This window comes from Panthera leo, chromosome E1 (genome assembly GCF_018350215.1).
Source record: "Panthera leo isolate Ple1 chromosome E1, P.leo_Ple1_pat1.1, whole genome shotgun sequence".
Lineage (NCBI taxonomy): Eukaryota > Metazoa > Chordata > Mammalia > Carnivora > Felidae > Panthera > Panthera leo.
Window position 1 is genome coordinate 47,815,519 of NC_056692.1, and position 22,372 is coordinate 47,837,890.

Here is a 22,372-nt window from a genome sequence, read left to right on the forward strand (position 1 = left end):
CCACACCACACGCAGGGGTGGCCCGTCCATCTCCCAGCCCATCTGTTAAAAGGCACCTTGATGATACCACTCAGCAGTCTGAAACCAGCTGGTGTTGCCAGGGAGGTGGCTGGTGACCTAGATGAAAGCCGGAGAAACCCACCTTGGCCGGCACAGGGCCCAGCCGCCCTCCTTCTTCTCCTGGAGGGTCCACAGTGTCCCCCAGGAGGGACACGGTTTGCCCTCAGTGCCCACAAAGACTCAAAGGGAGCTCGACCCCTTCCCCCCACATCAAGAAGAGAACATTTCAAAAAGGTTTTTATTTAATTAAAAAAAAGACAGAACTAACAACCCAAAACCAGTAGTAGGTAACAGGATTCACAGGTGCTTAACGGGCGAAACACACAGGGGCTGGTTGGAGAGGGTGGTGGGATGGGAGGAGGTGGGCACAGGCCCCTGCGTCCCCCTCTGGGGACGCAAGGTCTCAGCCTGACAGGTGGCAGGGAGCCAGCTCCGCCCACTTCCCCAGGCGCCCCTGGCTGAGGGGCGGTGCGCAGAAGGGTGGCCCCGGGCAGAGGGTCCGGGAGCCCGGGCGTGGTGGGGAGAAAGGCTGTGAAGACCAGGGGCTCTGAGGTGGTTCTGCTCCCTGCTCTTCTGTCCTTCTTTGTTGGTTCTTTCTACTCTTTCTTGGTCCCTAGAGTGGGCCCCACATTCTCTGCCTGGGACTGGGCGAGAGGTAGGATTCATGGGAACACAGCTCTCTGCATGAAATGACAGAAACTTCCGGGGCAGCAGGGGAGGAGGTGACTTATGTGGAAGAAACAGCACGGCTGCCTTGCTTTGGGAAGTGACAGAAGAGTCTGGGGACCTGGCGGGGTGATGGGTTCCCAGATGTTGCCCCCTTTCCTTCGAGCCCGGGAAGATGGGGTCACAGATGGGGGGGTGGGGCACCAAGGGCGGTCGGGTTGGGGGCAGGACGGGACGGGGTTGGCCCCCAGCAGGGCAGGCCACGAGCCCTGACACTCCAGCATTCACGGCTGCACATGCTTGGACAAACCACCACACAAAGCCAACCTCAACGGGAGGAAGGGTTTCGGGCAAGCGCGGAGGGTCCCCAGCACACCGCGCCTTGGCTGGCCAGCGCTCCGGGGCAGTCAGGCGAGGGGTCCCCGGGGAGATTTCCTCTCCGGGGGTGAAGGAGGATGGCGATGACCGTGACCCAGATCTCAACTCCTGGGGGCTGAGTCCGCCCAGGGGGTCGGCGAGCAGGTGGCTGAGGTAAGAATTCGCTGGTCACTTCTCAGGATGACAGCTACCGGGACCACAGGCGACCGCTCGAGATCGGACGACCAAGTCTCAAAAAGTAAGAAAGGATTTGTCTTTAGAAAGCGCGTGTTTTATATAAAAGAGGGTGAGCTCCCTGTTCCAGAAAGTTTGTCTTCTGAACCCACACTCGCGTCTGCGTTCTCCGCTTGCCTCCGGATGGGAAGAGATGGTTGTGGTCGGAAGGAAACGTCCAGCGCGGAACCGCCGCCTCGGTTCCAGAGCGCCGAGATGTCCCTCCCGCGAGGAGGGAGGCAAACACAGCGCGGCCTTTTCGTCCAAACTGCCCGAACTCCCTCGGCTGAGCCCTTCGGGTGGTGGCAGAATAAATGACAAGAGTGGGTGTGGGGGAGGGGCTGCTGCTGCCGTTGTCTGGACGGAGAACCGGGTGTCACTTGCTCCCCTGGCCTTCATTTGCAACCAGTCACGATCAATAACCACTTAGGAAACGGATGTTTGTTCTGATGTGTTGGCCGCTGTTCACCCTCGGGTCTCCCTTTCTCGAACAGAAGTTCAGGCTCCTGTTGCCAAACGCCGGTGGTGGTGGGGGTCTGCCCCTTCCGCTCCCCAAGAAGGGACAGAGCTGCTCTGAGGAGGGTCCGTGGGGAGGGGCACGGCAAGAGGCCATATGGGCACCTTCTTTCAGACCCGTGGAATCTTCCAGACTCTCAAGTACAGTCAGAGCGCCCTGCCCTTTCTGTGTACGGCAGAAACTTCTAGAAGCAGACCAGAATGCCAAGCCACAGACTCTGGGTTTACCTCACACCCAGGCCAGCGAATGGCCTCCTCCACTGCGGATTCTTCCACAGGCCTTGGTCTCCTCAGGTCGAGGGAAGCCGGCCCCAGGATAGCACAAAGGCCAAAGCACCAGTTGGCCACAGGGGCTTTCTCCTCAGGATCACTGTTATTTCAACAACCGGCCACTGCCAGAGAGAAAGAGAGAGAGAGCAAGAAACAGACAGGAAGGGGGCAAGTTTCGGCTTCCTTGTTTCCCGCTCACAGACCCAGAACCTCAGGTCAAACGGCACCTGACCAGTGTCCAAAGGTCCCCGTGTACCTGGTGAATCCCTCCCGGTGGCCCCTCACCCAGGCAGAGAGGGAGGGCTCTGAAAGCCCGTTCTTCCGGCAAGAATTGTTTCCAAGAGGAGACAATGGCTCGATTTTGTTTTCCCAGGTTGGTCAAGGCCTTGCAGCTCAGGAGATCTCGGAATCCTGGGCCGTCAAACGCCCCTCTGGGGGACAAAGTCAGCCTTCGGCTTCCAACTCCCGTCTCCCAGCGCTTCGCTCCCAGCCAGCCCGTGACACTTTCTGGAGACGAGGGAGGGTTGGGTTTTGGCTTCAGTCCATGGTCGGTCCAGCCTTAAGGGTCAGATGCCCTCCTGTGGGATCCAAACAGCTGTTCTGGGGAGAGGCCGGTGCAGAGAGGGGGGTGGCTCACACGGGGGTCGTCCGCCGGTTCAGCACGCTGACGCGCAAGCCTTCCTGTAGGTCCTGCTGGAACAGGTCATGCAGCTGCAGGAAGCCGGGCTCCTGGTCGGGGCCGTAGCTGGCGGCGGTGGTCACCTTGAGGGGCTCCCTGGACAGCGTGTACATGGACAGCTCGCCCATGGGGATGGCCCCAGTGATCTTCAGGCCCACCGGAGACGCCGCCCTGGACGGAGAGGCCTCGGTGGACCTCGAGCTGGACCGTGAGCGTCGTCGCCGGTACCGATAGCTCGGCATCCTGGCGTAGGGAGACGAGGAGGGGGCCTTGAGGAACTCCCGTTTGGTCTTAAATCTCAACTCTTTATTTTTCTCAATGTAAATGTTTACGGCCAGGACACCCACGGTCTCGGCCACGATGAAGGACAGGGCTCCAAAGTAAAAAGACCAACCGTAGTTGTAATGGTTTTTTTTGTCTTCATCACGTTTGTCGCTTGGGTCACCTGCGTTGCTGGAAATGTAGACGATGATGCCTATGATGTTACTGAGGCCTGAAAGAGAAGCAGGAGAGGGGTGGGAGGGAGGGAGGCAGACGTTAGACCCACAGCTGGACGAGGGACAGGAGGGCGGAGGAGGGGCTGGTGGCCACCCCCCCTTGGATAGGTATTGCTTTATTCCGGTTGCCGACTTTTCTTTTAAGGAATTGGTTTTGAGGTAATAAAGCAAAAGTTCCGATGAGATGTAAAACACAGGCACTTGGCTACCTAGTTCCCCTCCTGAAGGCTATTACTGTTATCTTCTTTCTTTTTTTTTTTTTTTTTTTTTTTTTAAATGTTTTCAACGTTTTTTATTTTTATTTTTGGGACAGAGAGAGACAGAGCATGAACGGGGGAGGGGCAGAGAGAGAGGGAGACACAGAATCGGAAACAGGCTCCAGGCTCCGAGCCATCAGCCCAGAGCCTGACGCGGGGCTCGAACTCACGGACCGTGAGATCGTGACCTGGCTGAAGTCGGACGCTTAACCAACTGCGCCACCCAGGCGCCCCTCTTCTTTCTTTTTTTAAAAAAAAGTCTTATTTATTTTTGAGAGAGAGAGAGAGAGAGGGAATATGCAAGTGGGGGAGGGGCAGAGAGAGATTGGGGGGGGGCAAAGGATCCGGAGGGGGCTCTGCACTGACAACAGGGGGCTTGAACTCACGAACTGTGAGATCGTGACCTGAGCCGAAGTTGGAGGCTTAACCGACTGAGCCACCCAGGCGCCCCTGTTATCTTCTTTCTTATATTATCGTTGTATCTAGTCTCTCTCCCTCCCGCCCTCTCTGTTGCTCTCTCTCTCTCTCACACACACACATCTCTTTCTTTCCTTGCACAATACTCTTTGTCCTCTTGCCTTGTCACTCAACAGTCCACCTGGCAGACGGTTCCATGTCAGGCCACGGAGAGCTGTCTGTCTAAGTGCATGTAGCACCCACTGCATGGATATCTAACCAGGCCTCTGCTATGGGCGTCAGTCAGGTGGCTTCCGGCCTTCCGCCAGGACAAAGTTGCCACGGACGTCCTTGCATCCACACCGCTCCTCACACGCAGGAGTACGACTGTGGGTGTCAACAGCCTATAATTTATTGTATCAACGTGCTGGACCTTTGCTAGCCTGAGAGGTGGGATGTAGTCACCTGTTGTGGTCTTCATTTAATTTCATCTCATTATAAGTGAGTTTGAGTAGAGCCAAGCTGCCTGCACTTGAATCCTGCTTCTGCCAGGGCCCTGGAATCCACAGCTTCTCCAGTGACCCGGGACATCTGGATATGGCTTTGTATGGCTCCCCCTGGGGAAATGGGCAGCTGCGGAGGGCACCTTTGGAGGCCAACGGCCGTGGGCACAGCCTGTGTCTTTGCCACCACGTGACTTCAGGGAAGCCACCTGGGCCACCTGACTACCCCCTCAGAATCTGGGATGATGTGGTTGTGCTCACCGAGCCCTGGGGCCACGGCTGTAGTATGTGGTAGCTGGTGTTATGCAAATCTTTCCCTTCCTCGGGAAAGGAAGGGGTACGGGATTCAAACCTCACAGCAGGGACTTCTTTAGTGGTCCCCACCTTCAGAAATCTGGGGGCTCGAAGGAGGAGAGAGAATGGGGTGTGGCCCTTTCCTCCCACCTCTGCCTCTGGAGGGGACAAGAAGCAAAGGGATGGGGACGTGGCCAAGAAGGAGACCTGACACTCGGGTACTTCTTGCTAACACACACACACACACGCACACCACACACCCTTGACACACATACAGCCCCCCCCACACACACTCACACATTATCTGTTGCCCTGGAAGGACGCAGAAGCGGAAGTAATGTAGAGGAAGGACCATAAGAATCTGGCTGAAAGATTTTGAACCAGTCCCTTAACTGCGTTGGGAAGTCGCCTTCCCTCTCTCCGAGAGACCGTAGGAGAGGACAAGACGCGGTGGGGCCCTGTGAGGCCCCTCCCCATCCTCAAAAAGGAAGCTCGACCACCAACCACCACCTTTACTGGGATTCTCATTATCACCCTCATGGGACTACTGGACCGTTTTAGGATGCAGAGACCAGGCCCATCTAGGGTCGCCTCACCAGACTGGGGTAAGACAAAGGATGCTTTGAAAGCAAAAACACTGATAAGGCGGTGCAAGGAGCTCTGTTAACAACCTAGGAAAGAATTACTGAACTTTGTAACCTCTCTCGAATTTACTTACTAGAAGGCCTAGGACGTCAGGCACGTCCTGCTTCTCCTGACAGGGTCCCTTGTTGCGAGTTTATCTGACCTCTGCAGGTGCTGCCTGGAGACTCCAGGATGCCACCGGCCAAGTTCTGCCCCGTCAAGATTCCCCCGGAGACCCAGGCCGGAAAACCCGACTTCTCCACCCCACCATGTATGTGCACCTGCCGGCCGCTAGCCAGCTGTGAGCCCACTTCCGGCTTGACTGCCTCCACGTCTGCAGTGGCGAGGCATGCGCTGAAGTCTCTCCATCGAGGCCCGGAGGAGTGCCAGCGTCACGCCAGTTAGGAGGGCATGTGTTACTGTCACCCGCAGCTCCGTGGGTCTTCACTGGGTCGCAGAGGGTGACTCTGATGTGCACCCTTGCCCGTTCTGCCCCCTTTCACCCTGTCCTCCTCCGCTCCTTCAGGTCTTGGCTTCCGTGAGTCCCTCGGGGTACCCTCCTGGCCCCCCCGAGGCAGCCAGGCTCATAAGGCGCCGGCACTGCCCCTTTGTGACACTGTGCACACTTAGACTTACTTATTTTTGTGATTGATGTGAAATCCACATGGCACAAATGAGCCCCTTCAAGTGCCCACTTCAGCGGCATTTAGTACATTTACAGTGTTGTGCACCCCACGCCTCTAGTTCCAGAACGTGTTCGCCGCCCCCAAAAGGAGACTCCGTGCCCGTTGAGCAGCCGCTCCCCACCCCCGCGCCAGCCCCCTCGCACCCGGACCTTTGAAGTCAATTACGAGCAACGACCTCGCGTCGGCGCCCCCAGCCCCGCGCACGCCCCGGGCGCGCGCCCTGTACCGGCGGAACGGCTCACCTGCGGCCACGAAGAGGATGCCCGCGCTGAGGACGATGTTGTTCTTGCGGCTGTAGAACCTCCCGGCGCCGATGCAGAGCCCGCCAAGCAGCAGCAGGATGGTGCTGAGGATGGGGAAGACGCTGGAGGCGCGCACGATGCCTGGGCCGGGGCGGGAGACAGAGCAGAGGGCGGTGAGGGCGGCCGCCGTTCTGGGCACGGCCTCGGCCTCGGGCGTGGGCCGGGAGCCCCGACGCTCGAGGCCCTTCTCCTGACTTTGAAGGTTCCCTCCCATCAGGCCCTGCAGACCTCGGCGGGTTGGGAGCTGGCCGGGCGGGGGCAGCCTGACCCCACTCAAGCGACGGCTCAGGCCCGGAGTCACGTCTGCCCACAGCAGGCTCCCCCTGCCAGCCCGAAGGCAGGAGGGCCCCTCAATGGTATCTGGGAGCCCCAGTAACAGCCATGAAAACGCTGGTCTGCCTTCCATTCAGACACCGCACCCTCACCGCTACACTGAGCCTTTCACGGACGCGGTCTCTAAGGAGCCTCTGGAAGGCTGGGAAGTGGTGATGGGTGGCTGAGGACGCAGCCTTTGGCATCAGGCGGGGCTGGGTCTGCTCTGGGACATGCTGGCTATTTTGTCAGGCCGCTTCACTTAACACTGAGCTTCCCCGTTTGTGGAAAGCAGCTGGGAGCAGGGACCCACCTCCTCTGGTGGGTTTTGTGTGTATTAAGAGGCTTAGCACAGGGCCTGGCCATTGCACATACTTCTGAGTGACAGCCTTTATCTCCACTGCCATCATTGCTGTCATCGTCCCCCTCCCCCCCCCCCGCCCCCCCGGGGACAGACCAGGGCCTCCTGAGGTCACGGGGCGGGGTGTGGTGGCTAAACACGGTGGGACATGCGTGGACCTCGCTGTCCAGCCAAGCTGGACTCACACACTTGCTCTGCCACCGACCAGGGCGGCTAACTTCTGACGTCAGTCTCCTCTCTTTTTTTTTTAGTTTGCTTATTTATTTTGAGAGAGAGAGAGAGAGAGAGAGAGAGAGAGATAATGCGAGAGCATGAGCTGGGGAGGGGCAGAGACAGAGAATTCCGAACAGGCTCCACGCTATCAGCACAGAGCTCGACGTGGGGCTCGAACTCACAACCTGTGAGATCACGCTCTGAGCTGAACACGAGAGTCGGCCGCTTAACTGACTGAGCCACCCAGGCACCCCAAGTCTCCTGTTTCGTAACCTGGGGAGACTAGTATTAAATACCTACCTGTAGGGGTTGAATTGCACCCCTCCCCCCAGTAGATATGACCAAGTCCTAATCACAGGTATCTATGAATGAGACCTTATTTAGAAGAGGGTTTTTTTGCAGGTGTGATTAAATTAAGGATCTCAAGAGGACACCATCCTGCATTAGAGTGGGTCCTAAATCCAATGACAAGTGCCCTTGTGAGCAGAGGAAGAGACACAGGCAGGGAAGAAGTCGTGTGAAGGCAGAGGCAGAGATAGGAGTGAGGGGGCCCCACGTCAAGGAGGGTGGGGAGCCGACAGGCGTCGCAGGAGACCCCTGGGCGCCGTGGAGGGAGCCCAGCCCTGCCAACATCCCATTGAAGACTCCAGCCTCCGCACCGAGAGAGAGTAAATTCACAGTAAATTCCTGTTGTTTTAAGCCACCCGGCGTGCGGCCCTAGGAAAAGAATACACTTTCTGCACTTGGTAGGGGCTTAGGGGATATGGGTCCCCCTTAGCATCTGGCTGGAAGGGCCAGGAGGAAGGGAAATGGGGCTTCAGGAGGAGCCCTGAGCTCAGCCTTCCTGATGGGCCTACAGGTCTCCCAGCCCAGTAGAAATCCTGGCGACATGGACCCTTGGTGGCCCCGGCGGGGGATAGCGAGTCGGGGAGCCCTGGCAGGCGCCGACTCCTGAGCCAGCTGAGCCGGTTTGTGGCCTTGCAGCCTCTGAAGGCACTATTTGTCTCCTTTCCTGTAAGCCCACCAGTGTGTGCCCTGCTTCACAGAGGGGGCTTTGTTGGGGGCATTAAATAAAGCTCTTCTCTCCAGCACCTCCTCCTCCTTCCTCTGCCTTCTTGCAGCCGCAGGCTCTGGGAGGAGGTTTCCCGTGGGCTTTGGAAACATGCCTCAAAGCCATGCTGGCCAGAAAATCCGGGGTCAGCTCCCCCTGGAAGCCCCCGTTCTGCAGACGGGTCAGAGGGGCCGGGGAGAAGGGAGCCCAGTGCCTCTAAGGTCGCTGAGGCCAGACCTGGCTCAGAGCCATCCATCCTGCCCACGTCAGTCATGTGCGTGCCTGTCCCTTGCCACACAGGCTCATCCCAGGGCTCTGGATGTGCAGAAGCCAGCTGGGGTTGCCGTAGACAATGGTGCAGCGTGGGTCTTGCACAGAGCTGAGGGACGAGCAAGACTGAGGTCCGGGCCGTGCCTCAAGGCCAAATCAAGCCCTGGAGAGAGTCCGTGTCTTGTCTGGAGCACGGGTACCTCCTTCTCACTCACCCTCAGGCACAGGGGCCTCCCAGCAGCCCTGACATCAATGCTGCGAGCCTTAGCACCCAAATCGGCTCCGTGATGGGAAATGTGGCACCCGGAAAAGGGACCCCAGGACCAGGGTGGGATGGGTGGGAACCTCCCGGGCCAGAGGGGCCGGTGGAAAAGACACAGCAGGCTGTGTGTTTGTGTGTGGGGTGACCGCTCAGACCCCACACCTGCCTGTGGATGTACAAACCAGTGGGGGCACTGCCAGAGCCCCCGGGCTGGGGAGGGGGGAGCCCCTCTGACAGCGATGGAACTCAATGCACAAGCCTGGTTTCTCGGGAAGACTTCAGAATGCATGGTGGGAAGGTTGACTTTGTTCTCGAATTGTGGAAGGCAGGGTGTATGAGAAGCCCGGCCTTGGACCTGTCAGGGTCGATACCCCTCGCCCGGATGGTTAAGCTGCCACTCCCACAGGCAAGCACCGTGGAACCTTCCACGACCTTCTCTGACCCACTGGAGCATCCGCTCCGCCGCTGCAGTGACATGTGTGGCTAACACAGTATCTGGCATGTAATAGGCCCAAGAATAACTTTGTGTTAAATGGGTGAATAAATGAACTCTCATGACCCCTCCTCTCTGTCTCCTGTGCTTCTGCGTAGTTTGGGGGTCACAATACTCTGGGGCCCAGAGGGCCAAATACTGGGAATTGTGGGGGACGGCCGTGGTGACCGTGACCTTGGCCCCCCCCCCCCCCCCCCCCCCCCGCCCCAGTTCGAGGATGTTGCCTGCTCCCTCTGGCTGAGGCTCACAGGTACCTGTACTCCGAATCTCGTTTCGGGGCCAGCTCCTTTTTCCGCCAGCCCCCGAGTGGAAAAACACCCCCTTGTTGGAGGGTTAGCTCTGCCCTCCGCCCCAATTCCATCAGCAGCTTGTGAATGAACCCGCCGGGCCCCCACAGAGCACACTTGAAGAGGGCGTTTCCTTCCCAAAGGATCTTTCGTCTGTGCTGTCCCCATCGATTTGGGAAAATTGCTGCGGGGCCCCTCCTAGCCCTCACGCCCCCCCCCCCCCCACCTCGGGCACCGCAGGTGGAATCTGGGGACAGTGGGAGCCTGAAGCTGGAGGGCAGAGTGTGCTGCACATCCCCGACTTGCCCCTCCCGGTCCTCCTTCGAACTTTCTGCGTCCTGCCCTGGGCCCCGGGAGGCCGCACCATGCACCACGCAAAGGATACTTGGGCTCCGTTGCCTCTGGCTTTGGGAGGAGCGTGCAGGGAAACAGCATTCCCCGAGCCTCCTTCCTGAAGGCTCCGGTGAGGCGAGGTGACTGTCTTCCCTCCTAAAAGCCCCAGCGCCTGCCGGGCAGCCCTGTCCTCCCGGCTTCCCTTCTCTAGGCTCCCATGCCTGCTTTCCTCACCTGCTCAGGCCCCGGAGTGCAAGGGCTCCTGTGGCCACTAGCCCTGCTGCTCTCCCCACCCCCTGCAAGCTTTCCTTAACCCTGACCTCACTTTGCAAATAGTCCTTCACTAGACACCCTTCGTTCACCGCATCTGAGCATGCCGTCTGCTTCCTGCTGGAACCCCAGAAAGCTACATCATCTGACCTCTGGGCCGACGCTCATGAGCCATCCCAGCTGGGCTGAGCACCAGGGGTCGCCCCAGATGGCTGTGCAGGCCGCGCACTGTGCAACTCGAGGGGTGTCGTTTATACCACAGTGTAGGTGAGCATGTGCGTAAACCGCACGGCCATTTGCGGTGGCCCTATGGAATGTCATTTGCTTGCTTCAGCGTTGGCCCCAGAAAGCAGAAAGGAAGGAGAGGCAGGAGGAAGAAGAGAAGGTGAGGGAGGCAGAGCTGGCCAAATTTGTTCCGGTTCTGGGTCTGGCCAGAGCCTCCTGACACTTCCCCAGGCTCCACGGGAACCACACGCTGTACTGTTTGACCAGACGACTCACAACCCAAATCCTTTCTCTTAGAAGAAAACGATCCACAAGCAGGTGCAGAGTGAATTGCGCTCCCTCTGAGGACGCTGCTGTCGATTCTCCATCAATGAAGCCGGGCCCCGGCCCCCGAGGGCGACGCCGTGAGCAGCTGTGTGCGTGTTCTGACTCATGGGAAAGGGGGAAGCGGCTTCAAGGGGTGCTGTCCTTTCATTTCCAGGCACCTTCTGTGGCTGTGGCCCCCTCCTTTCTCCCAGGGTGGTGTTCACAGGCCCAGGGATGAGATCTGGATTTCCCGTGTGGGACGGGTTTGTCCTTGTCCAGTATATGCTGTGACTTCCAGTCTGGGGGTCAACCCAACCACAGGACAGGCAGGGGCAGAGGCGGTGGCTCCCCACCGGACCGTCTGATTTTTCAAGAACAGAATGCTGGGTACGTGGGGGGTGGGGTGGGCGGGTCCAGGGCCGGGAGGGCAATGTACTTGGGGTATCACAGCCCCCTAGGGACGCTTGGCCTGGGCAGGCCTGTGTCTTTAACCTCCTTGCGCCAGGCCCCATGGCAGCAATCAGCGACTCTGCAGCTCGCCGTGACCAGCAGTCCTGGCGAGCAGAGCGCCCACACCGTCACCTGCTCTGGCTGGGCCTCAGTCTCCCCAGGCATGGGCCTGGGCGCCAAGTAACCCCACTGGGATACCCAGCATGCCCTGGCAGCGTTGGACATAAGTCCATCCTCCAAACTAACAATTCTGAATCAGAAAGGGAGAGAAAGAGCATCCAGAGAACAGCACCCCTTCACCCTCACGGGGCCCGTCTTTCCTGCAGCTGCCCCCCTGCCTCCCACACATACAAGGAAAGCGAAAGATGCTTGGCACTTACGGAGGAGATACTCTGAGCTGTCGTGGTCGTAATCATTGTCCTCTGGGAAGTGATTGATCCGGAAGCAGTGGCCTTTATAGATCCCTGGAGACAACGAGAGGAAAAGAACATTCTAAGTGTTCCGTGCGCTCACGTATCCATGGACTCCAGCCCCACGTGCCGCATGTGCGCCAGGCTCTGTGCGGGCCCTGGGCACGGAGAGGGGAGAAATCCCCGCTCTGGCATCCCTGGTCTGGCGCGGGGATGGGCACACAGAGAAGCACCAGATGGAGGGCGGCGTGCCCCAAAGGTGACCGTGGTCTGTGTGTGAACGTGTGTAAGAGTGATAGGCACACCATCAGTCACCAAGCAGGGACAAGGGGCATCAAGCAGGACATGCCATCCCCTGTCCAAGGCGACTGCAGAGCCATCTTGAGAGATGACAAAGAATTTGCCCCTGGGAACAGGTGGAGGGGACTCCCAGGGAGAGGAGGAAGCCGAGAAAAGGCAGGGCTGGGGTCAGAGCCTGGGAAGCGGCGGTTAGTTTGGTGGCTGGACTCAGAAGGCCCCGTAGAGGGGGCGGGGCTGGGGGCCGTGCGGCGGTAGGTATGGGTCTGGGTCAGGGGAGCTGGGATAAAATCTGCCACCATGGTGTCTGTGTCCTTCCCCTTTCTCTCTCTTTTTAATTTTTTTTAATGTTTATTTATTTTTGTGAGAGAGAGACAGAGCACGAGCTGGGGAGGGGCAGAGAGAGAGGGAGACACAGAATCCGAAGCTGTCCGCACAGAGAGCCCAACGCGGGGCTCGAACCCACAAACCGCGAGATCATGACCCGAGCTGACTCACTCAAGGTGATGGAGGGAAGAGAACCTGCAGCCAGAGAAACTTCCAGAAAGGCCAGGACCACCCCCCTGCCTGGTTTCCCTTCCCTACTCTGAGAAGTAGCCTCCGCAGAGAGGGAGGCAGGACGTCCTGGGTACTTTCGTAACTGCAGGAGGAGAAGCCGGTCGTCCCTTCCAGAAGCTATCGTCCAGCTCTCCTAGCAGCTGCTCCCCTGCAGTCTGGGGGCACCCAGCGCAGAAGCGGACACAGGCGGAGAGCGGGGCACACAGGGCTCCAGGCCCCGCCCCGCAGGCTAACCCCCTCGTGCCCGGTTCAGCCTCTCCGCTTCGGCAAGGAGCTCCTCTTGACGACACCGTGTGGCTGGGGTTGGGGCTGTTTCCAACTGGGGCCAATTCTTGCTCTGCAGCTGTTGCCAAGCGTCCTGCTGGCCTCCCGCAGCCCAGCCTGACCTCCCGGTTGGAAGCACAATGTCAGAAGCAGGGTCTGCGCCCGACTGGCATCCGTCTCTCCATACTTCCCATTGAGAGGGCTCAGGGGACACGGCCCTCCCACCCGTTGGCCGGTTAACGGGCCAGACGTTCCCCTCTGTCGATTTCCTTAGCTGCCACCTCCAGAGGGCGGGGGTGCCGGGTGAACACCCCTGCCTCCTGAAGGCCCGCGGGCCTCAAGGGCCATCGGTGGGAGGGCCGGGTTTGGTCAGGGGACGGTGACGCCCCCAGTGGGATACGCTTCGACGGTGTTCTCCGTGCCAGGCCAAGCAAGAACGACCTCATCTCCTCATCTGTAGAATGGGTACAACCACAGGCTTCCTCTCCTGGGGCTCTTGGGAGAATTGCAAGAGGCAATGCTTGAAAGGCACTCAGATGATTCTTGGCCCCTGGTGACGGCTCAGGGAAGGTTCGCCAGTGCTGGACCCAGAAGTCACCCCCCGCCCCTGCTCTCTTCCCTGAGTGCCTGGGGTTGGTGGAGAGCCACGAGACGCTGTGAGGGGCAGGAAAAAGCATGACGGTAGGCTGGTGGTGTCAGGGTGGCCGGGAAGCGGGACACACGGAGGCCAGAGTGGGCCAGTCACGCTCTCCCCCAGATCCCGATTCAAGACGTTCGTGGAAATACAGAGCAAGGGTTTTCCAGGCATGGCTGTGGGCCAGGCGGAGCTCTTGACGCCTTCTCCCTCTCCCCACACACTGTTTGGGGGCTACCTTGTGGGTCTGAACAAATTTACCAAGTCACACACACGCCTGTTGGAACAAGTCAAATACTTGAGAGGCTGACGCGAAAAGGTTAATCAAATCATCTCTTTCCAGACTCGTTTTCCAGAGGCCAACCAGTCTGCTGTGTATCTTCCCACACCTTCCCGTGCTCACACCTACTCGTGAACATGTATGTGAGGCTCTCCCCGCTTTTCTAAGTTTATTTTTTTATTTTGAGAGAGAGAGAGAGCGAGCTTGTGAGAGAGTGTGCAAGTGAGAGGGGGAGGGGCAGAGAAAGAGGGAGAATCTCAAGCAGGCTTCTCCCGCTCAGCACAGAGCCGGGGGGCTCCTACTCACCAACTGTGAAATCACGACCTGAGCCGAAACCAAGAGTCAGATGCTTAACTGGGTGAGCCACCCAGGGGTCTCCGCCATTTTTTTTATTAAAAAAATTTTTTTTCAATGTTTATTTATTTTTGAGGGAGAGAGAGACAGAGCATGAATGGGTGGGGGGGGGGGAGACACAGAGAAAGAGGGAGACACAGAATCCAAAGCAGGCTCCAGGCTCTGAGCTGCCAGCACAGAGCCCGACGTGGGGATCGAACTCACGAACCGTGAGATCATGACCTGAGCCGAAATCAAGAGTCAGATGCTTAACCGACTGAGCTACCAGGTGCCCCACGGTTTGTTTCTTTTTATTGAACAGCAATATTGCACAGCATGGATGTACCACAGTTTGTGACATCTGATTGTTACTAGTGATTATACCTATGATGTTCAGCTATTTCTAATAATGTTGCTATGAACATTCACGTACACGTTTTGGGGTGAACCTAACATTCTCATTTCTCTGGGGTAAATGCCCAGGGGTACAATTGCTGAGGTTCGTTTTATAAGGGACTGATAAATGGATTTTAAGGATGGCTCTATCCCTATTTTTTGAACAGAATTATTCACCACCCTTCACTCCATAACCTGCTTTTTTCATTTAACGACACATACAAAAATCTTTCCAGGTCAGAGCCTATAGATTTGACTTAGAGAAAACCAACTTTTGTGTATTAAAAAATTTTTTTAATGTTTATTTATGAGAGACAGAGCACAAGTGGGGGAGAGGCAGAGACAGAGAGGGACACCCAGAATCTGAAGCAGGTTCCGGGCTCCGAGCTGTCAGCACAGAGCCCGATGCGGGGCTCGAACCCACCAACCACAAGATCATGACCTGAGCTGAAGTTGGATGCTAGGCTGAGCTGCCCAGGTGCCCGAACTTCTATTTTTCATAAAAAAAATAAATTGATACTCATCCAACAGTTGCTGAAAACCCTAGAGAGAAATACTAAAGAGCCTAGGGAAATAAAGCTTGCTCCAACACTGCTAATGTGGAAGAGAAATATGCTTTGGCAGAAATGAGGCAAGAAATATATTTATATATTCCATCGGAAAGCAAAACTCAGGTTTTGAACTGTTAGCTTGCATACAGATGCCCTGGCTCCAAATGTCCCTTCAATTTTGCTGAAATCAAACTCTACATTTAGGAGGGCTATTTTGCATTGGATAGAAATTGTAAGCCGTAGTCCAACATATTGCCTGTTATTTAAGACATATTCTTTTTAGTGGCTGCATAGCCATCCATAGTTACGGAGTATCAGTTCAGCTATACCGTGCAATCCCTTTCTCGGGGCTGTGTGCACACGCTGTCGATCACACGTACATACAACTGTGCTCGGAGATACATTGAATACCTGCATGCAAGTCTCACTCTTCCACTAATAAACTCCTTCCCCTTCCTTTCTTCTCTCCTCCCTTCCTTCCACACCCAGCTCTTATGCACACGCTGAAGGAATGGGCATCACTGTGGTTGAATTATATCCCACCCCACCCCGAAGGATGTGTCGAAATACTAATCATTGGTACCTGTGAATGTGCCTTTCGTTAGAAACAGGGTCTTGAAGATGTAATCAAGTTAAGATGAATCCGGGGGGAGGGGGGCCCTGAACCCAGCGACTGTCGACCTTATTTTAAAAAAAAAATTTGTAATGTTTATTTATTCGAAGGTGGGGAGGGGCAGAGAGAGAGGGAGACACAGAATCCGAGGCAGGCTCCAGGCTCCGAGCTGTCAGCACAGAACCCGACGTGGGGCTCGAACTCACGGACCGCGAGATCATGACCTGAGCCGAAGTAGGATGCTTAACCGACTGAGCCACCCAGGCGCCCCGCCAGGGCATTCCATTTTTCAACGGCTTTAGTGTTGAAGTTCCTGAAAGATCATCTGCCTCCATAAAACTCCATCCACTGGTGCGGTCTATAATCCCTGGGAATAAGACCATCCCTCTATCACGGGTGGGCCCCTCAAATCACTGAAGGGAAGAATTGTGTCCTGCCGGATGGAAGCGAAACTACTTGCCGGCTGCCCGGGATGCGCAGGTGAGGCCCAAAGCTGAGGACAAGGGATGCCCTACCAGCTGCCAACAGCTGGCACTAGATGCTTCCCCAGCCACACCTGATTAACAGGCAGGAAGCTTGACCCCACCCCCGGTCTAAAGAAGGGGGGCTGTGGAGAAGAAGGCACCGCCTGTCTTTGGTACGCGGACAGTGAAAGAGATTGCTCCCTTCCCCAGAGTCAAGAATTTGGGTTATTTTCCCTGAATGAACGTCTTCTCCACATCCAACATCTTCAGTTCCTTCAATCGTGTCTTCACTGATGTCTCCAGGAGGCTTCTCCAGCCTGGCCCCCTGCTCTGGGTCAGCTTCCAACTCTGGGTGCCCAGAAGCACGGCTCCCATCACCAAGCCCAATGTTTCAGAGCACAGTGGAGCCGTCCCCTCCTCTCTTCTGGACTCTATGCTTCTGTTGATGGGACCTGGTGTCGACTCAGGCTCCCAGGAGTTTTTCCTCAAGAACTGACTCACGTTCCCCCAACCTGTTTTCTCTTGAGTGGAGTGTCTATTCCTAAGGACTTCACATTTATCCCTGTCAAATTTAATTTTGTTTGTGTTGGCCCAAGGCATCTGATAGGAAGAAAATTAATGGCTGATGTGAGAGGGAAGAGAGAAAGTCATTTCCAGTCCACTTCACGTGCGTTCTCTCCCTGTGAGCAGGCTGTTTGCCATGTTAGCTATTAAGTGATATTTACGGTGGTTAATTATGACGTCCTGAATGGGCCACACTGCAGGAATCCCGAGCCACTCCTGGGGTCGCCGGCCTGTTCTCCCAGAGACACGGTGGCCCTCTCCCTCCTGAGGGTCAGGAAAACCACTGGGGTGAAGAGGCTTTGTTAGTCACATGGCCCCAGTTATTTCTTCATCTGTAACACTCAGGAATTGGGCTGGAGGGAGGCTCTCCTGCTCTGAGATCCTAGGACTCCTTTGTGTAGAAAAGATATGGGGGTGTGTGCATATGTTAACGCAGCCCTTTGTCTACGGGCATCATAAACCACTTTTGTGAGAGGTATTTCTAAAGGCATAGGAAACATCTGGAAAGAAATATGCTTAAAACATCCAGGGTTTTATTTCTGGGTGATAGGGTTATGTGTGAATTAAAGCTAGCTTCTTTACGTCCCCCCGCCCCGCCACCCCCCCCCCCCAAGTTTCCTACGATGTCTGAGGACGAACCATCAGGGCTTATTGAAGGGAGGAAAAAGAAAGGGAACCTTTGATTCTTAGCGAAAATGTAACAGCCCTCCTGAACTGGCCACAGATCCGCTCAGACGTGGCAGCGGGTTGAGCGGGGTGGGAGCCGTGGGGGCGGGCACGGCGCGAGAGGCATTGTCGCCTCTCATCGGTGAGTATCCCCACTGCCCTCCTCCCAGGGTGTGCCCCCCTCTGCAGCGAGGGCGACCGGCCCCCACGACTTGGGGACTCTCAGCGCTGAAACCGCAGAAAGTCCCAGGCAACGCAGGAGGAGTAGGTCACCACATGAGTCATTTCAGGAATGCTAGCATCTGACATAAGCCTCCGTCTCGGGCCACTCCAGAGGCCTCTTGTAATTAGGGGAATCCCGGACAAAAGAATGGTAGAGGGCGCCACTGATAACGGTGATCATTCGCGTGCTCCTTGATCGCTTGCAAAGCATTTTCCAGAAGTCTGACTTCATCCGATCGTCGCCAACGCTCGAAGCAGCCACGGACACCTGTTGAGAGCACAGACACCCTTTGCCCCACCTCCCACTTGTCCGCCCATCTCTGACTGGCCACTCATGGAGGCAGGGACCAGCTCTGGGCAGGCGTCTCCTGCTGGCACCTCGATTCAGCCACACCGGTTATTTCTTGCTTTTCGCCCTGGGCCCTGGGTCGGCTGCCTGTGGGGGGAGCTGCCCTGCACGCCCCCACGGAGAGCTGGAAGATGGAGGGGTGAGCCCCCCGCCCAGGGTAACCTGGGAGCTGGCGGACGGATGTGCCCGTCTCCCGACCTTGGGGTCCGTCCCACCTGCTTTCTGGGGCGGCTCCCCGCAGGACCCAGCCGAGTGACGGTCAGCTCAGGGACGCCCCGGGCACCGGCTTTCCCTCTGTGTCCGTCCCGCCCTCCCCAGCCTGTGCCCTCTCCCTAGGACCGTCGCCCAAGGCGCACCGCCAGCACGCAAGCCCTGGGCTCAGGCAAGGAGGAAGACGCTCCAGTGCTGAGCGCGTTCTGTGCATCAGCCCATTTCGTCTTCGCCACGTCGCTGCTTTGAAGACGGGAGGAAGAGGCTGAGCGATGTTGGAAGGCCAGCCTCACTGCAGATGCCCAGTTCCGAGCCACCAAGCATTCGGCCTCAGCTGGTGAGTCTTCTTTGCTCCCTTTTAGAGACGAGGCCTGGTGTGCACGAGGCAGAGCGGCGGCCCCTGGAATCCACCTCCTTGGCGTTGCATCCCTGCCGCTCCCTTTCCAAGACCCCTCAGCAAGCGCGGGAGGCGCTTCTGATGCAGTGTGGGCCGCTGGTCTGCCGCCCCGGGACAGATGAGGACGGGCAGCCACACGGCAACCAAGAAGGCGGGGTGGGCTTCAGGGAAGCGGTCTCCTGACGCCCAAGCCACAGGCGATGGGATCTCCAGGCCGTGGAAACGGCCGCTCTGGCTCGGCAGGGACGGCGGGGAGGCGGGAAGGCGGCCTGACACGGCCAGGCCCCTTTGGGCCCAAAGACAGGAGGGCTGTGAACATCCAGCACAAGGGGCACGCGGATGGGGGTGCCGAGTGGGGCTTTTTCTGCACCACTCGTCCCCCAACGGTATTTTCACCGAGGACGCTGTTGTGCCGGACGTGTTCACTGAGCCACAAGGTCTCAGTGAGGCAACGTCCTCGCCCTCACGGAGCAAGGGCCTGGGGCACCGACGACACAAGAAGATAAGAGAAATGACCACTAGTATCGTTTCGGGCGGTGGCAATGGGCTGGAAGGCAGGGGAGGGCACCAGAGGCGCTTGGATTGTAGGCTTCTGTCCTGAAGTTATGGCTGGACTCAAAGCTGGGGTCGGGGGGGCGAGTGCGGGGTCCTAGATGTCCCTGCAGGGCTGTTCAGACACAGGATGGCACGGCACCCTCATCCCCGCCGCCCCCGCCTTCCTGGGTCAAGCTGCCCCCAGCCTGGACCCCAATTCCCGTGGGAAGGGGCGGGAGCAGCTTGTAGGACAGAAACGCTGTATGTTTCCAGGAGGATACAGGCCATTCTGGAAAGGACCCAGGACCTCGGGAAGGGAGTGGAGAGCGGAGGGGAGGCAAGGCTTTGGCCAGGCTGATGGGCGGGGAGGTGGGGAAGAGTATTATCCTCACGGATAAAAAAGGAGTATTATCCTTTTTTTTTAAGAATAGCAGCAAGGATTTACTTAGCGCCGATCAGGTGCCAGGCACTAACTCAAGTACCTGTCGTTTATTAACTCAGTCCATCGTCAGAGTGACCCCGCGAGGTAGAGAGGATAAGACCATTTGCTACTAAGTGTCCTAGCTGGGATTCAAACCAGGGCCGCCCGGCGTCAGGGTCCATGTCCTTGCCTCCCTCACTCTGGAGGCAGGAAGCGGTATGTCCTCAGAGCTACAACTAGTTCCGGTCGGTTGGAGCATGATGTGAAAGTGCGGGTCCCCATCCCCCTCTGGTGGCAAGACAGCTTGTTTTCCTAGACTTTGGGGCGAAAGGCACCGGCTGATACTTGAGGCCGGAGGGTGGGGTGTTCGGGCTGGAGGCAGGGTAACCCAGGGCCCTAGACCGGTCAGGACGGTGGTAGCGGGGGGCAGAGCTTGGCTAAGGCTGGGATTTTGGCTTTTTTTTTTATTTGAGAGAGAGAGGGAGAGAGAAAGAGCCTTAAGCAGGCTCCACGCTCAGCACTGAGCCTCACTTGGGGCTCGTCGATCCCACAACCCTGGGATCATGACCTGAGCCAAAACCCAGAGTCGGTCGCTCAACCGACTGAGCCACCCAGACGCCCCAAGGCTAGGATTTTTGAGGTGCACTGATATGTACACGGGAGACGCTTTGGTGAACAGCACAAGCCAAAGGCACAGAGAGGGGCAAAGGTGTGCAGGGAGGCCAGCCTTAGGTTCTGGAACCTCAGACGGTGTGGTCTGGGTGGAAAGCAGCAGTGGGGGAGGCGGAGGCAGAAGAGGCCGGAACTGGGTGTGGGGGTCCCACTGGAAAAGCTGAGGAGATGGGGCTTTACTGCACGGTCCCCAAGGGGGTGACCCCTGGTGGGCAACAGCCACTCCAGAAGGGAGGCGCATGGGGTGAGGGTGGCGAGGGGTGGAGAAAGGAGGCTGCATAGGGCAATGCAAGCAGTGCACTTCATTTGGGGAGGCCCTGTTTCCCGTCCTTTGATGTGTGTGCAGATGAGGGAGGGACCAGAGGTCCGGCCGGAAGTGACTTGGGCACCATCATGCCAGCTTGGAAGGGCAGTGTGTTCCCATTCCCGGGGCTGCTGTAACAAAGTACCGCAAGCTGGGGGGCCCGACCAACAGAAATTCACCGTCTCTCAGTGCTGGAAGCCAGAAGGCCAAGGTAGGAGAGGGCTCTGAGGGAAATCCATTCTGGGTCCCCCCCTAGCGTCAGCGGTTGGCAGCCATCTTGGCAGTTATCAGCCTGTAGAAGCATCACCTTGATTTCTGCCTTCAGCTTCACACAGTCTTTTCCGTGTGCAAGTCTGTCTCCAAATTTACCCTTTTCTTAAAAAAAAAAAAAATGGTTTTTAACGTTTGTTTATTTTTGGGGGGGGGAGGGGCACAGAGAGAGAGGGAGACACGGAATCCGAAGCAGGCTCCAGGCTCTGAGCTGTCAGCGTGGAGCCCGACGCGGGGCTTGAACCCACGATTCATGAGATCGTGATCTGAGCTGAAGTCGGACGCTTCACCGACAGAACCACCCAGGCGCCCCAAATTTCATAAAGATGGCAGCCATACGGTTTAGGGCCTATGCTCATGACCCCATTATAACTTGATTATCTCTGTAAAGACCCTACCTCCAAATAAGGTCTGACGTACTGGGGGGTAGGACTTCCACATCGGAATCTGAATTCTCCCCCGCAAGCTCCTCACTTTCCCCACCTCCGGCTCCCTTGATCCGTCCCCCCCCCCCCCCCCCAGACTTCTCTCCTGATTTCTTCCACCTCCACGACTGCGTCTCCAGAGAACCCTCCCGATGGCTGTGATTTCCCACTTGGCACACTCTGGTGTCCTCCCACGCGCTGGCCTCTCTCCAGCTGCAGCGAGGCGGGCTGTTGGGAAACCACTTTATGGGCTCCCGGAGAGCAACTGCAGGCTTGAAGAGGCAGCGTGGGCTGGACTGGACTTTCCTGGGGGTGCCCCCGCCCCCCAGCTTGTGAGTGGCTCTCCGTGAGACCCCCCTTAAGCCACCATGACCTTCCGTTTCTTCATCCAGCTTGTGTTTAGTGAGCACCTGCTACGTGCTGGACGCTGGACCCTCGGAAGCAGGAGTGCCTGCTCACCAAAAAACTCACGTCCTCTTTTTAGTGGATGCAGGGCCGCCCCGTCTTCCTCGGCGTCCTTTGCAGTCAGATGCGGCCGCGTGACCGAGCCGGTGAATGGAGTGCGAGCGGAGGTGATGCGTGTGCCCTTTCTGGACAAATCTCTGGAGAAGTGGGTGCAGCCCTCCATCTCCATACCCCCTCCCCCACCAGTCACGCGTGGCTCCACGCGTCGGAAAGGGCTCGAGTCCCCGAACCCGATTGTGGAGGAAAGCTAAGAGGACTGTCCACTTTGAACTGTGACACGAGCGACAAATACACCTCGATCATGTTGAAGGCACTGCCCGTTCGGGTGGGTTTCGGTCGCTGCAACAGCAGTACAAGAAGAGAACAAGGCGGATGTGACCTCTGCCATCCCGGAGCTTTCCAGTTACGTCGGCAGTTACGACTGAGGGGAGAGGTCTGAACGAGGAGTCCAGAGAGCGCTTCGTTGAGGACCTGACCTGGGCTGCCGAGTGGATGTCGGGAAAGCTTTTCCTGATCCGGAAACTGGAGAAATACTTTTATGATCTTTCCGAGCCAGAGTGAGGCCCGATGAGACCCATGTGGGCCAAAGCACTTTGAGAAGGATACACCCTGGTGATGTTGAGGGCGAATATATAGTTTCTCGGGGTTGTCTTCAGACCGGACCCGAGCCTTCCGTGTCCTCTCCACGGCCAAGTGCTTGGGATGCAGAGCCTGGGCAGTCTCTTTGGGCTTCATGACACCTGCCACCAGTGCCTGGGGCACATTTCACACATGTTCTTCCTTCTTTCCACAGCCTTAGCTCAGAGTCATCGCGGGTGCCTCCTTGCGCCTACAGGATCCGTTCGGGATCTTTCCTTTGACGGAGACCTGGTCCGTCCATTCGACCCTTTGCCCATCCT

General features: G+C 57.3%; 1 protein-coding gene across 1 annotated transcript in view; it reads right to left on the minus strand.

The window, feature by feature from the left end:
* Positions 1-322: 322 nt before the first annotated feature.
* The window catches only part of CACNG4 (calcium voltage-gated channel auxiliary subunit gamma 4), a 58,358-nt gene continuing 36,308 nt past the window's right edge, over positions 323-22,372 (minus strand). The window contains exons 2-4 of the mRNA XM_042916191.1: positions 11,555-11,638; positions 6,282-6,422; positions 323-3,275 (exon numbers count right to left, since the gene is read on the minus strand). Coding sequence (XP_042772125.1) covers positions 2,737-3,275; positions 6,282-6,422; positions 11,555-11,638 — 764 coding nt within the window. The 3' untranslated portion in view covers positions 323-2,736. The remainder of the gene's footprint in view (positions 3,276-6,281; positions 6,423-11,554; positions 11,639-22,372) is intronic.